We start from the raw sequence: 15,727 nt of genomic DNA, 5'->3' as shown, positions 1-15,727 counted from the left end.
CATTTCCTTCACTGTGCAAAAGCTTTTAAGTTTTATTAGCTCCCATTCATTTACTTTTGTTTTTTATTTCCATTACTCGAGGAGGTAAGTCAAAGAGGATCTTCCTGCAGTTTTTGTCAGAGAGTTCTGTTTTTCTCTAAGAGTTTTATAGTTCCTGGCCTTACATTTAGGTCTTTAATCCATTTTGAGTTTATTTTTGTGTGTGGTATTAGAAAGTGTTCTAATTTCATACTTTTACATGTAGCTCTCCAGTTTTTCCAGCACCACTTATTAAAGAGGCTCTCTTTCTCTTTCCTCCATTGTAGTTTTGCCTTCTTTGTCATAGATTTCTTGACCATAAGTGTGCAGATTTACTTGTGGGCCCTCTGTCCTGTTCCATTGATCTATATTTCGTTTCTGTGCCACTACCATACTGTTTTGATGACTAGTTTGTAGTATAGTCTGAAGTCGGGCCTGATTCCTCCAGCTCTGTTTTTCTTTCTCAAGATTGCTTTGACTATTGGGGTCTTTTGTGTCTCCATGCAAATTTTAAGATTTCTTTCTTCTAGTTCTCTGGAAAAAGCCATTGGTAATTTGATAGGGATTGCACTGAATCTGTAGATTGCCTTGGGTAATATAGTCTTTTTGACAATATTGATTCATCCAATCCAAGAAAATGGTATATCTTCCCATCAGTTTGTGTCATCTTCAGTTTCTTTCATTAGCATCTTATAGTTTTTAGAGTACAGATCTTTTGACTCCTCAGTTCCCTACCTTTTTTCTGAGACCTCAACCTCATATATGTTAGAAGCTCTGTTTTTCTTTTTCAGTCTGTTTATATTTCTTTGCCATATATTCAAGTTTCCTGATTTTTTCTTCTTCACTGTATAATTTGCTACTAATCCAATCACCTGTATTTTTTGTTTCAGCATTGTTGTTTTCTCATATTTAGAAGTAACATTTGATTCACTGTTAAATCAATTTTTCCTTATTATGTTTCTGTTTTCCTCTATCTTCTTGAACATACAGCATGAATTTACAGTAACCTTTCTAACTTTTGTATCTGCTTATTCTATCTTTCCATTTCTGCATCTGTTTCTATCAGTCAGTTTGTCTCCTAGCTATAGGTCATTTTTTCTTACTTTTTTTCATGCCTTTATGATGGCTCTCTCCCTGACCTCAGATAGTTTCCTCTCATGCATGTGTAGAATGATAACTTGGCCAGAGTTTCAAGGGGCCCCTCTGTAGATCTCTGAAGTGCTTCTTTTCTATAGTAACTGATCTCCCGTATTCTTCCATAATTCCGGCATTATGACTTCCATGGACCCTATGCACTTTTGTTATTCGGAAGTTAGTGACTTAGTTCATTTTTTGTCTCCTCCACAGAGGCTGAAAATAGGGAAGAGTTTTTAAGTGTGGCTCTTACAAGCTTTTGATTGAGAGCCTGATGGGTGTGTGTTTTCAAAGGCTGTACAATCAGCCTTTGGGGTTTTTGAGTCTATCTTTTTATTTTCCTCCATTCAGTAAGTTTGGTGTCAGGCAAAGGCCTCAGGTGAAAAGTCAGTTGATGTTTTTGGCAAGTTCCTCTCTCTCTAGAAGTACTGCTATGCTAAACATTATGACACTATGGGAGATTACACTCTAGCTTCCAGCCTCTTGCACCACCTTAGAACTTCACAGATATTCCATGCAGGAAAACTAGCTTTGTGTTTGATTTTTACTAGTTCTCACCTATTGTATGTGACCACCAAAAGCTCTGATCATTTCACGTTCTCTCAGTAGCATCCTTCTGCCTGAGCCACATCCAGTCCTCAGCCGATGCCCAAAATCAGCACATGCCTGCAGAAAAGAGAATGTCCGCAGTTCACCTCTGACAGGCTCTTCCCTCTCTGGAATTCTATTTATATAACCTTTGTTGCTTCTACAGCTCTCCAGTATCTTTACAGATGTGATTTTGCAATTAACTTTTTTCCAGTTTTGCAGCGAGAATACAGGTCTCATGAAACATAATACATCCTACTCAGAAGTGGAAGCCAGATTTATGGGGCTTAAGATTTGTTTTCTCTCTGGAGTAGGTTGTTACACCTTTGCTCAGCGTGACTTCTCTTTTTGAGTCCATAGTTCATGACACTGCCACCCACCAGTTTCTAGTTTGACTTAGAAAACTGTGCTGAAAATGGGTACGAGTCTTTGGCTTTGGTTTTCCTGGGGTTTTGCCCACCTGGGACTGAGCCAAGCCTGACTGACATTCCAGTCTGTTGTGTTCATCTTTACAGGACCAGGAGTAAAACCTCCAGAGGAACGGACAATTGAATACTTAGAAGAAGTTGCAATTACTTTTGCCAAAGGACTAGCTGATAAAAAGATCACTCCAAAGAGAGACAAGGGATTGGTAGAAAGTGAGTGTCATTATTAAAAAACAAAGTCACAGCTTCTTTCCAGGGAATTTAATTTGATTTGCCATGAATTTGAATAAGGAAAAGATAAATGCATTGTTTACTCTTAAGTGTAAACTCAGCCTTAGAGGGTGCAATAACTCTGCTCAAAGCTCTAGTCCTGGACCTTACATTGGTTAAAGACATTTTCAGAAAAAACTTTTTATTTTGGAAAATTTAAAGTAATACCAAAATGGAATAATATAATTGTGTAATAAATACCATGTACCCAACACTCAGCATTAATACTTATCAACTTAAGTTTAAAGAAGTGCTTAGGTTGCAATTTAGATTGTGTATATCAGAGTAAAGAGCAGTTCTTACAGAGAGCTAGAATCACTGCATTTTTGTGGAGTTTACAGAACAAACTAATAAGGGAGGCTGGGCTCTTACCAGTAAGAAGCTAATAAATAGCATTTTACCTTACAGAATTGACGTCATACGCCTTGAGTATTCCATTTGTCAGGCAACAGATTTACAAAAAGGTGGAAGAAAAAGTACGAAAGCAGACCAAAGGCCTTTATCCTGCACCCCTGAAAATAATTGATGTGAGTCTTTACCCCATCCTCCAACATCTCATGTTTCTTCCCTCTGTCGAGAGCAGTACTCTTTATTGCCATTCTGCACCATGCATGCCAGCACTAAAGTTCTTCATGCTGCTGTCAAAATACTTAACTAAAAATAACACATGAGCATAGCAAGCTATGAGGATTTACAGAAATGGGTATTTGGGGGAAATTAGTGCCAGGCATACTTTTTAGTTGATGAGCTTAAAACTACCAGTTATAAACCAGGAAAGGAACCTATGTCTTATCAGTATAAGGCGGCCAGTAAAATATCAGGCATTAATTAAGAGATAGTCGAAACAAAATTAATGGCTGTATTTTGTCCTTAGTCAAAATGGTCATTACCTAAAATATCTCATCGACTCTCCAATGCCACAATTATGAAAAAGATGTAATGATATAGAGAAGCTCTGGAAAAGATAAGGGAGGATACTTAAAATCATCACAGAGTTGAAGAAACTTCTGTCTAAAGGTAGACTTTAAAACTTATAAAATCTTCAATCTGGAAAGTCTAAGCTTTAAAGAACATAGGATCAAAGACTTCAGAATTGGAGACTGAATTGGTCAGCAAATATATTTGAGCCAAAGACACCAAAATACATTACTTATGAAACATGGTCCCCTACCCTCATTCACCTGATAGTCTGGGTTGGGGAGATTGAACACATGTATGTAATAAGGCAGATGTCAGGATAAAGGTTGGTATGCAGCTGCAGGGGGTTAATGCAGGTAATCAGGATAAAGGAAAATTGCTAAATTCACTGAGAAGGGAACAATCCCTATAAGCCAGAGAAATTAGGTAGAGCTTCATGGAATTTGACTTGAGCCCTGAAAAACAGGCAGAGAATAGATGAAAAGAAAATAGTGCCAGGTAGGGATGGGCATTTTGAATAAAGTTACAGAAGTTGGAAAGCATGAGGCTCTTCAAGAAACATTAAACGAGATCAATTTTTGTGGAAGGATTATGAAATGTCTTCAGGCAGGCAGACTGAGGCTATATTTTAGAAGATAATGATTAAGTAAGAAATTTGACCTTTGTCCTACATAGGGCATAGAGAACCATCTTCATGGTGGTGAGTAAAAATGAATTAGAAATAGACAAAGTAGAACAATGAACTAGGAAACTATGCTGGTAATTCAGACTTGAAGTTTGAATAAGATCCTGAGATAGAATAGTAAAAGTGAAAATATGGGGGTAGTAAGAGACTTGCCAAAGAGAAGAGTTCAGTTTTAGAAGTGTTGAGATTAAATATTTCAGGAAGTTCAAGCAACAGTAGTTTAGACAGAGAAGTCAGTTCAGGATATAGATTTATTTATTATTTTTTTAATCATCAATAAATTATGGTGCTTGAGTACACAGTTATTTCTTTTATACTTGCCTTTGTACTTAGGATAGTACTTAACCCCAAATGTTAAATTGGATTTCACAGAGATCATGATTAACGTGGTAAACTAAATGATGTTACTGAGGATGGATGAATAGAGAAGGAGAAAGGGCTGAAAGTGGAACTTAGGGGACCTGCTCATATTTGAAAAACAGGAGACGAGCTGGATGAATAATTTGAGGAGGAGGGAAGGGAGAGGAGAGGAAACGGTAAACGTACTATTGAACTCAGAAAGGGGTGACAACAACTCTTTCTCTGACAAAATAACAGGATTCAAAGGATAAGGAGGTAGGATTTGAGCTGTGGAACCTCTGTATGCTTTTCATGTTCTGACTTTAATTCTCTTTCCTTCTATTTTATTTCCTCCCATTTTATGCTAGGTTTAGCAGTAGCCTTAGAGATGGAGAATTAACTGTCTTAAGTAATAAGGCACTCAATCCTCTTCTCTTTCTCACTTCAGTTTAGACTTCTGACTTTTTGAAGACTAACAACACTAGCCATCTTTTTTCAGCATTACTGTACATCTCAACAGTCCATTCCAACAAGGAACAAGTGCTCTCTGTGTTTTTTAGGTAGTGAAGACTGGAATCGAGCAAGGGAGTAATGCTGGCTATCTCTCTGAATCTCAGGTAAAATTATTTCCTTTCAGTGTTTTATTATTGGAGACAGGAAAACCAAGATCTAAAATGCTGTGTGTAAAACTGAAAAAAGATAAACTATTCAAAGTCTAGTAAAAAATATATATGTATTTTCTTCTGGTGGTTGTCATTTCTTCTGATTAATCTCACTGAGCCAGTAGATGCTGAGAAAACCATAGTAGTCCCCGGATGTTGGGTTGGACAAAAAATTTATTTCAGTTTTTCCATTAAGATGTTATGGAAGGACTTCCCTGGTGGTCCAGTGGTTAGGAGTCCACCTGCCAATGCAGAGGACACAAGTTCAGTCCCTGGTCAGAAGGATTCCATAAGCCATGGGGCAGCTGAGCCCATGCACTATAGAACCCATGCACTGTAGAACCCATGAGCCGCAACTGCTGAAACCCACATACCCTAGAGCCTGTGCTCCACAACAAGAGAAGCCCCACAGTGAGGAGCCCAAGCACTCCCAACAAGAGAGTACCCCCACTCACCGCAACTAGAGAGGGCCCATGGCTGCAACAAAGACCTAGCACAGCCAAAAATAAAGCCATTTAAAAAGGATGGATTGGCCAAAAAGTTTGTTGGGGGGAGAAAACCCCAACAAACTTTTTGGCCAATCCAGTATTTGAACTTGCTCTCAGTAACGGCTTCCCTTAATTCCCTTGTGGCTTAGCTGGTAAAGAATTTGCCTGCAGTGCAGGAGACCTGAGTCCAATCTCTGGGTTGGACAGATCCCCTGGATAAGAGAAAGGCTACCCACTCCAGTATTCTGGCCTGGAGAATTCCATGGTCTATACAGTCCATGGCGTTGCCAAGAGTTGAACATGACTGAGCGACTTTCACTTTTCACTCGTGCTCAGTAACGAGGGTATAACTAGGAAAAGCAGAGACAGAGTTATAATCCTTTCAAAAGGAATCGTTTGGACTTTTTGTTCTGTGGATGGGCTGGTTTCATTATGACATAATGAATACACTGGTAGGGAAATATGATTCTTACTTGTTAGGCCTAGAGATAAAACAATCCCAGCCTCCCTTTGGTAAACTAGAAGGGAAATTTTTTGCACCCACTAAAACAAGAAAACAGAGTGACTCAGGAACCAACCTCACCTCTTCCACTTCCTAACAAGTTGGTGGATCATAAATTTTAGTGGATTCAATTGTTTTGAAGTTTTAAGCAATCACTGAAGAATGATTCAGTTCAGTTCAGTTAGTCGCTCAGTCATGTCCAACTCTTTGCAACCCCATGAACCATAGCACACCAGGCCTCTGTCCATCACCAACTGCCAGAGTCTACCCAAACCCATGTCCATTTAGTCAGTGATGCCATTCAACCATCTCATCCTGTGTCCTCCCCTTCTCCTCCTGCCCTCAATCTTTCCTAGCATCAGGGTCTTTTCAAATGAGTCAACTCTTTGCATCAGGTGGCCAAAGTATTGGGGTTTGACCTTCAACATCAGTCCTTCCAGTGAACACCCAGGACTCATCTCCTTTAGGGTGAACTGGTTGGATCTCCTTGCAGTCCAAGGGACTCTCAAGAGTCTGCTCCAAAAAAAAAAAAAAAAAAAGAGTCTTCTCCAACACCACAGTTCAAAAGCATCAATTCTTCGGTACTCAGCTTTCTTTATAGTCCAAGTCTCACATCCATACATGACTGCTGGAAAAACCATAGCATTGACTACACGGACCTTTGTTGACAAAGGAATGTCTCTGCTTTTCAATATGCTGTCTAGGTTGGTCATAACTTTCCTTCTAAGCAGTAATCGTCTTTTAATTTCATGGCTGCAGTCACCATCTGCAGTGATTTTGGAGCCCAAAAAAGTAAAGTCAGCCACTGTTTCCACTGTTTCCCCATCTATTTCCCATGAAGTGATGGGACTGGATGCCATGATCTTAGTTTTCTGAATGTTGAGCTTTAAGCCAACTTTTTCACTCTCCTCTTTCACTTTCATCAAGAGGCTGTTTAGATCTTCTTCACTTTCTGCCATAAGGGTGGTGTCATCTGCATATCTGAGGTTATTGATATTTTTCCCGGCAATCTTGATTCCAGTTTGTGCTTCCTCCAGCCCAGCATTTCTCATGATATACTCTGCATATAAGTTAAATAAGCAGGGTGACAATATACAGCCCTGACGTCCTCCTTTTCCTATTTGGAACCAGTCTGTTGTTCCATGTCCAGTTCTAACTGTTGCTTCCTGACCTGCATACGGGTTTCTCAAGAGGCAGGTCAGGTGGTCTGGTATTCCCATCTCCTTCAGAATTTTCCAGACGGTAAAGCGTCTGCCCGCAATGTGGGATGTCTGGGTTTGATCCCTGGGTTGGGAAGATCCCATGGAGAAGGAGATGGCAACCCACTCCAGTACTCTTGCCTGGAAAATTCCATGGACTGAGGAGCCTGATAGTTTACAGTCCTCGGGTTTGCAAAGAGTCAGACACAATTGAGCGACTTCACGTTCACTTTCAGAATTTTTCAGTTTATTGTGATCCACACAGTCAAAGGCTTTGGCGTAGTCGATAAAGCAGAAATAGATGTTTTTCTGGAACCCTCTTGCTTTTCCGATGATCCAGCAGATGTTGGCAATTTGATCTCTGGTTCCTCTGCCTTTTCTAAAACCAGCTTGAACATCTGGAAGTTCATGGTTCATGTACTGCTAAAGCCTGGCTTGGTGAATTTTGAGCATTACTTTACTAGCGTGTGAGATGAGTGCAATTGTGTGGTAGTTTGAGCATTCTTTGGCATTGCCTTTCTTTGGGATTGGAATGAAAACTGACCTTTTCCAGTCCTGTGGCCACTGCTGAGTTTTCCAAATTTGCTGGCATATTGAGTGCAGCACTTTCATAGCATCATCTTTCAGGATTTGAAAGAGCTCAACTGGAATTCCATCACCTCCACTAGCTTTGTTCGTAGTGTTGCTTTCTAAGGCCAACTTGACTTCACTTTCCAGGATGTCTGGCTCTAGGTGACTGATCACACCATCGTGATTATCTGGGTCATGAAGATCTTTTTTGTACAAGTCTTCTGTGTATTCTTGCCACCTGTTCTTAATATCTTCTGCTTCTGTTAGGTCTATACCATTTCTGTCCTTTATTTAGCCCATCTTTGCATAAAATGTTCCTTTGGTGTTTCTAATTTTCTTGAAGAGGTCTCTAGTCTTTCCCATTCTATCGTTTTCCTCTATTTCTTTGCATTGATTGCTGAATAGGGCTTTCTTATCTCTCCTTGCTATTCTTTGGATGATTGCTCTTCAGTAACACAAAAGGTATCTGAGGAACTCGGGACAAATTCCAGAGAAAACTTTCTTTATCCTGGGTTGCTTACCACAGTGCACTCTGATGAATTCCTTTACATTATCACCAAGTGCAACAACACATACACATATGTACACTAAGATTGAAGCATGTTTCACAAAATAATTAGCCTGTACACTGTGCTCAGTATTTTCTGTCGGTTCTACTTATTACAACGCACTAAATTGGTGTCCACTGATGGATTTCTGCCTGTAGTTTGAAAAATCACTGACTTACTGAATAGAACCTACTTTACCAAGATTAGCAGAACATTGTTTCATGTTCTATTCAGACATGAAGGTAGCATTATTAGCAGGGGTTCCTCCTTTGAAATGCTATTTGTAACCATGTAATTGAACCAGTAAATTCTAGTAATGTTGATGATGGTAATAGCTAAAACCCAGTCATTTTACAAGTGCTCTCATTGACTCCCTACAACAATACTGTAAAATAGGTATTGTTTTTCCCATTTTAGTGATGAAGAAAGCTTCACAACTGGGAAATGGCAGGGCCAGGCTTTAAACCCAGTTCTTTCAAATACAGATTCTAAATCTCATGATCTTATCCACTAACTTGAGACTTGTTCTCTGTAAACGTTAAGATACATTTAAAGTGGTAGATGATGAAGAAGGAAATGGCAACCCACTCCAGTATTCTTGCCTGGAGAATCCCATAGACAGAGGAAACTGGCAGGCTACAGTCCATGGGGTCGCAAGAGTTGGACACGACTTAGCGCACTGTCTCACCCCAGAGATCCTGCCACATATACCACAAAAACCAAACATCCCCCCAATGACCTTGGCCCCACTGTTCCAATCACTCCCAGGTGGGAATTCAGGCACATGTTCACAGAGGTCACAGACAACATACATACGGTTCTGTTATGTCCCATATATTACCCTTTCATGTCCCAAGGAAGACATTTTTGCTTAGAGATTTTCATTTAGTGTATCTTTAAAAAATCTTGTGTTAAACTTGCCTCCATCTTTTTCTTGGGTAAGGACAACCCAGAAATGGCCCTTTGTGTCTGTGATGTTGCCATTCACAGCTTTCTTGATAGGCCTAGTACAGTCTTGAGAACAGGGTTGCTGTATGCTGAGTGTCAGACGGTAGCTCTTAGCTTTGTCTATTTTAGGTAGTTATGCTGTGCATTTTTTATTGGTGTACCATGTTTGATTTGTCCCTAATACCTTTGAAGTTTTTCTGAGAAATGAATAATGCAACATGAACTTATTAAAATACATTTTAAGCCTTTAAAAAATAAATAAAGTGGTAGATGACACATGGGGCAGCCTACTACCTTGGAAAGAGAACTGAAGTTGGGAATCATACTGCCCGGGTTCAAGTTCGCTTTCTGCCCCTTTGAGGCAGGGTAGCTTTGAGCAAGGTCACTTAATTTCTCTGAGCCTCCTCTTCCCAATCTTTAAAATGAGAGTGGTGGTTGAGATAATTGGTCCACTCTAGTTCTGTGAAAAAAGTTGCCACAACCTCTGATGTGGAGAATCTTGAGAGCTCGTTATATCCAAAACCTTGCAAAGCAGTCATCAGAAGTACAGATGAGGAGAATGAGAGAAAGACCCTCAGTAGGAATGACCGACTTCTGCAGCTCAGGACCTGAGGCTTTGCACATGTTGCCCCTGCTCTGCAGAGGAACTGACCTGAAGGAATCCATGTCTCCAAGACTGGGAAGCTCTACCTTTTCTTCTTCTCCTTTACTTTCCAGACATTTGGAGAGCTTGCAATGACCAAAGAATCAAAAGCCTTGATGGGACTTTACCGTGGTCAAACCCAATGCAAGAAGAATAAATTTGGAGCTCCGCAGAAGGAGGTTAAGTAAGTTCAGCTCTGCCTAGGAAGTCCCTGTGGATTTCAGCACATGCTAAGCTCACTGATGCCTCAGTCTTGCCCTAAACTGCTTTTGCCTTCATCAGTATATACCCCTATCCTACCATGGACTTCGTGGCTTTCAGAGCTGTGCTTGTGCTGAGTTTTCTCCAGACCTCTCTGTTGTTGTTTAGTCCCTCAGTCTTGCCTGACCCTTTTGTGACCCCATGAACTGTAGCCCACCACACTCTTCTGTCCATGGGATTCCCTAGGCAAGAATACTGGAGTGGGTTGCCATTGCCTTCTCCAGGGGATCTTCCCAACCCAGGGGTCGAACCCATGTCTTCTGCATTAGCAGGTGGATTCTTTACCACAGAGCCACCTGGGAGGCTCTCCAGACTTCTCTAATGGCTCCTATAGAGGCATTCGTGTGTCACCATTGATGTCCCCTAGAAATCTGGTTTAGGTTCCTGCTTCCTAAACCAAATACACACACTATGTCCTGATTGATGACCTTGTCTATCCCTGTGACTTGAGATACCATCTCTGGGAATTCATACATTTCCCTCATTAAAAAACATAAAGCCTTAGAAATTCCCTGGTGGTCCAGTGGTTAGGACTCCAAGCTTCCACTGCCAGGTGCCTGGGTTCAGTCCTTGGTTGGGGAACTAAGATTCCACAGGCCTCAGCACAGCAAAAAAACAAAACAAAACCATAAAGCCTTATTCTAGCCACTAAAGACTTGTCCTTTGTTTCACTTGTAGCCTAAATATTTGAGTCCCCTTACCTATTTCCTATCTATTCTCTTTAGCGAGGCTTTCAGTGTTATGCTGCCTAAATAGGTCTTCAGCATCTGAAGTTTAATAATGTCCCTAAACTCACCCTCTTGCTCAGTAGTTCTTAACCTGGGCACTGTTGCCACTAGGGGACATTTGACAATGTCAGGAGACATTTTTAGGTGTCACAACTGGGGAGGGAGGGATGAGACTGGCGCCAGTGGCCAGGAATGTTGCTCAACATCCTGCAGTACATAGGAGAGCCACAAAACAAAGTAACCAGTCCAAAATGCTGGTAGTGCCAAGGTTGAGAAACACTGTCTAGCTGAATTACACAAAGGGGCTTGTGAAAGCAGCTAATGTTACTTCCTTCTCCTTTATAACCTCTCTCACCTTCAGTGAGATTCAAATCTAAAGCAGAAGAGGAAATCAGTAAGAAGTCCAGGTGAGACAGATAAGATTCTTGCCAAGAGGACTGATTTCCAAATTAGAATATGAAATATAATCTTCACTGCTTGTCCAGAACACATGGTGATCAGTATCAATCTGTATCAATTGGTATCAATCTGCCTGTGAACCACCAACCTTGGCAAGTATCTCACATTCAGTGGCTGAGAGCATTTACTTCCATGTTGCAGTGGCATGATGATAGCACTTCAATCTGTACTTCTTCACATATCCTATAGAAATTTACCATTAAATTTTAAATTATAAGTATTTACTTTTAAGAAACCTAGTTAGCCACTCCAAACTCTTATTCTAGTCTGCGTGTAACTCTTAGTATTTTAATATGTATGATACCACCCAGAGAAGCTGTTACTGTGTACTAATACACAGAAAAGACAGGCAGCATGTGTATGAAACCCATGGAAGAAGAAACCAATGAGAATCAAAATACTTAAGCTTATGAAAACTCTGCCCCACAACCTCCACAGTGCAAAAGAAAACTGTAACAGAATGCTCCCAGACTTGAATTCTGTGACCTTAAGTAAATATTTGCTATAAGAAAAAGAATTACTTTGAATCAAAAATTTTCAAAAACTCAGAACTAAACAGACAGAAAAACAGGATGATGTAAGAGTTGACCTAACTTGAGGAAATAAATTGAAGGAAAAGATAACATCGTGTTAGAAATGAAGAATAAATTATAAGGTATGCAGGGCAGACTAGGTTGAACTGAAAATGTAATAAATTGAAGAAAGGGTGTCCTCCTTCCTGCTTCCCTAGTTATCAGTAATAGTTCCACTTCTGTTTCTCTAGGCCTCTTCCCTTTGACTTTGGGGGGTAATTTGAATTCCTTACCTATTTTCTCTTTTCATAAAATATTTTTTTATATGAAGAATGCATTCTTATTATCCTTTTTTAAAAAACTTTTTAAATACTAGATGAATCTGTTTTGTGTTTATGATTTGAATGTTTTATTAATAATATAAAAGGTCTATCAGTATGGATCCTGTAACTTGCTCTTTTTAGTCGGTGGTACAACTTGGAAGAGACTGTGTATGATGGTTACATACCAGTTAACTTGTTCCTTTTCATCGCCTACTGATGGACTGGTGGTTATTCCCAATTTTTTCATTATTGTAAACATTATATGACTCTTCATCCTAGCATATCATCTTATGCATAAGTCCATTTCCTTGGAGTAGATAGTAGAATTACTGGGTCATAGAGGATACAATTTTTGGTTTTAATACATTTGACCTCCTAGAATGGGAAAGACTAGAGACCTCTTCAAGAAAATTAGAGATACCAAGGGAACATTTCATGTAAAGATGGGCTAAATAAAGAACAGAAATAGTATGGACCTAACAGAAGCAGAAGATATTAAGAACAGGTGGCAAGAATACACAGAAGAACTGTACAAAAATCTTCACAACCAAGATAATCACGAAGGTGTGATCACTCACCTAGAGCCAGACATCCTGGAATGTGAAGTCATGTGGGCCTTAGAAAGCATCCCTACGAACAAAGCTAGTGAAGGTGATGGAATTCCAGTTGAGCTCTTTCAAATCCTGAAAAATGATGCTGTGAAAGTGCTGCACTCAACATGCCAGCAAATTTGGAAAACTCGGCAGTGGCCACAGGACCGGAAAAGGTCAGTTTTCATTCCAATCCCAAAGAAAGGCAATGCCAAAGAATGCTCAAACTACCACACAATTGCACTCATCTCACACACTAGTAAAGTAATGCTCAAAATTCATCAAGCCAGGCTTCAACAATACGTGAACCGTAAACTTCCTGATGTTCAAGCTGGCTTTAGAAAAGGCAGAGGAACCAGAGATCAAATTGCTGACATCCGCTAGATCATGGAAAAAGCAAGAGAGTTCCAGAAAAACATCTATTTCTGCTTTATAGACTATGCCAAAGCCTTTGACTGTGTGGATCACAATAAACTGAAAAATTCTGAGAGGGGAATACCAGACCACCTGACCTGCCTCTTGAGAAACCTATATGCAGGTCAGGAAGCAACAGTTAGAACTGGACATGGAACAACAGACTGGTTCCAAATAGGAAAAGGAGGACGTCCAGACTGTATATTGTCACCCTGCTTATTTAACTTATATGCAGAATACATCATGAGACATGCTGGGCTGGAAGAAGCACAAGCTGAAATCAAGATTGCCAAGAGACATATCAATAACCTCAGATATGCAGATGACACCACCCTTATGGCAGAAAGTGAAGAAGATCTAAACAGCCTCTTGATGAAAGTGAAAGAGGAGAGTGAAAAAGTTGGCTTAAAGCTCAACATTCAGAAAACAAAGATCATGGCATCCGGTCCCATCACTTCATGGGAAATAGATGGGGAAACAGTGGAAACAGCGTTAGACTTTACTTTTTTGGGCTCCAAAATCCCTGCAGATGGTGATTGCAGCCATGAAATTAAAAAACGCTTACTCCTTGGAAGGAAAGTTATGACCGACCTAGATAGCATATTCAAAAGCAGAGACGTTACTTTGGCAACAAAGGTTCGTCTAGTCAAGGCTATGGTTTTTCCTGTGGTCATGTATGGATGTGAGAGTTGGACTGTGAATAAGGCTGAGCACTGAAGAATTGATGCTTTTGAAGTGTGGTGTTGGAGAAGACTCTTGAGAGTCCCTTGGACTGCAAGGAGATCCAACCAGTCCATTCTGAAGGAGATCAGTCCTGGGTGTTCTTTGGAAGGAATGATACTAAAGCTGAAACTCCAGTACTTTGGCCACCTCATGCGAAGAGTTGACTCATTGGAAAAGACCCTGATGGTGGGAGGGATTTGGGGCAAGAGCAGAAGGGGACGACAGAGGATGAGATGGCTAGATGGCATCACCGACTCTTTGGACGTGAGTTTGAGTGAACTCTGGGAGATGGTAATGGTTTATTGGATGATAACCTGGGCAATCCCACTTTTTACTGAATTAAGAGCTTTTATCAAAAGTCGTTTCATCTTTTCCTTTCAGGCAGCTTGCCGTTCTTGGTGCAGGGCTGATGGGAGCTGGCATTGCTCAAGTCTCCGTGGATAAGGGCCTACAGACCATACTTAAGGACACTACACTGCCCGCGCTGGGTCGAGGACAGCAGCAGGTGTTCAAAGGGTGAGCCTGCTCTCTCTGCCTTTGCTGGGAGAGTAGAATGTGTTTTGATTTTCACCATCACAGTTTGCTTTTTCCTGAACATGATCTGTACTGGATACTCCATATTTAAGTCTTATTTCTTTGATTTTGAGAAACTCTAATTCCTTCTTTCACTTTTTTTTTTTTTTTGCTATTGTTGCAGACAATGTTATTATAAATCATTAACATCATTGAGTCTTTGAGTGCAGAAGAGAAAACCTTATGTATTAGATGTTTTTAAATATCATGTACGTTATGCTTTGGTATCAGACTAGAAATTGTCCTATTTGTGAATTTTAATTGCTGTATTGTTTTAGAATATTGAAACAGCATGACTGGGTGTGTCTATGGAGAGAACTGAGGTTTGGGATATGAGGAAGCGTGTAATTGCATCCTGAAGATAGGGCTAGGATCTGCACTCATGAGCCTCGTATTTCTTGACTGGCGTGACCATGGAGAAGCAGTTAACTGATTTGGCTCCATAGTGTCTGGATCTTATAGACTGTGTCTCCATCTTCCCTCTGAATTAATAAAAGGGAAATATTATTCTTCCTCTTGCCCATCCCCCCTCTCATACCCCACCCCCAGCCGCATAATGCAGAAGGGAAAAGTGGAACAGCAAACTTGGCAAAACTGGGAATCGGTTTCAGCTTATTTCTCTGCTCCAGTGTAATGGACTCTCTGAGGCTGGCTGCACTTTGTCTTACATGTGACTTTTAGCTGAGTGAGCTTTTTGTTTCTTAAATGAATTATGTAGCTTACACATGTTTTTACCCCTTTTCTGCAGAGAGGCTCATATATTGCTGCCATAATACCATGCACCACCTCGCAGGTTTAATCATGTTGGCAGATAGCCACTATCTTAATGTCAAGATAGCAAGGTGCTATAGTAAAAGAGATTCAGAGCCCAGAAATGGCACGTGCTTGGTAACCATTCCCCTGAGGCCAGCACGCAAGTGTTCCCAAACAGCATTTCATTCTGTCACCCAAATGAGAAATTGCTGCTCTAGAGTAACCTTTTCTCCTCGACCTCTTTTGGATCCAGCTGTCCTGGGTTTCCCTTTTGGCCTTAGAAACATCAGGCTCTGGTGAGTGCCCCTCACCACACTGTTGACTTGGGACATACACATCTCTAGTCCTCCCTTAGGAATAGTTCCATTAGGCATCAGAATTAGAGCAACTAATAATACTTTGAACATTCAGAGGCATCTTATTTGCTGACTGCCAACATAGCTGCCAGAAACCA

The 15,727-nt window shown here is 40.5% G+C and overlaps 1 protein-coding gene across 1 annotated transcript in view; it reads left to right on the top strand.

The window, feature by feature from the left end:
- The window catches only part of HADHA (hydroxyacyl-CoA dehydrogenase trifunctional multienzyme complex subunit alpha), a 42,324-nt gene that overhangs the window by 15,599 nt on the left and 10,998 nt on the right, over positions 1-15,727 (top strand). The window contains exons 8-12 of the mRNA XM_005895696.3: positions 2,256-2,378; positions 2,844-2,962; positions 4,938-4,994; positions 10,012-10,121; positions 14,329-14,463. Of these exons, the coding sequence (XP_005895758.1) occupies positions 2,256-2,378; positions 2,844-2,962; positions 4,938-4,994; positions 10,012-10,121; positions 14,329-14,463 (544 nt within the window). The remainder of the gene's footprint in view (positions 1-2,255; positions 2,379-2,843; positions 2,963-4,937; positions 4,995-10,011; positions 10,122-14,328; positions 14,464-15,727) is intronic.

The sequence above is a fragment of the Bos mutus genome, chromosome 11, assembly GCF_027580195.1.
Source record: "Bos mutus isolate GX-2022 chromosome 11, NWIPB_WYAK_1.1, whole genome shotgun sequence".
NCBI lineage: Eukaryota > Metazoa > Chordata > Mammalia > Artiodactyla > Bovidae > Bos > Bos mutus.
Note: the sequence above shows the minus strand (reverse complement) of the source record. Positions and strands in the feature narration are given on the sequence as shown.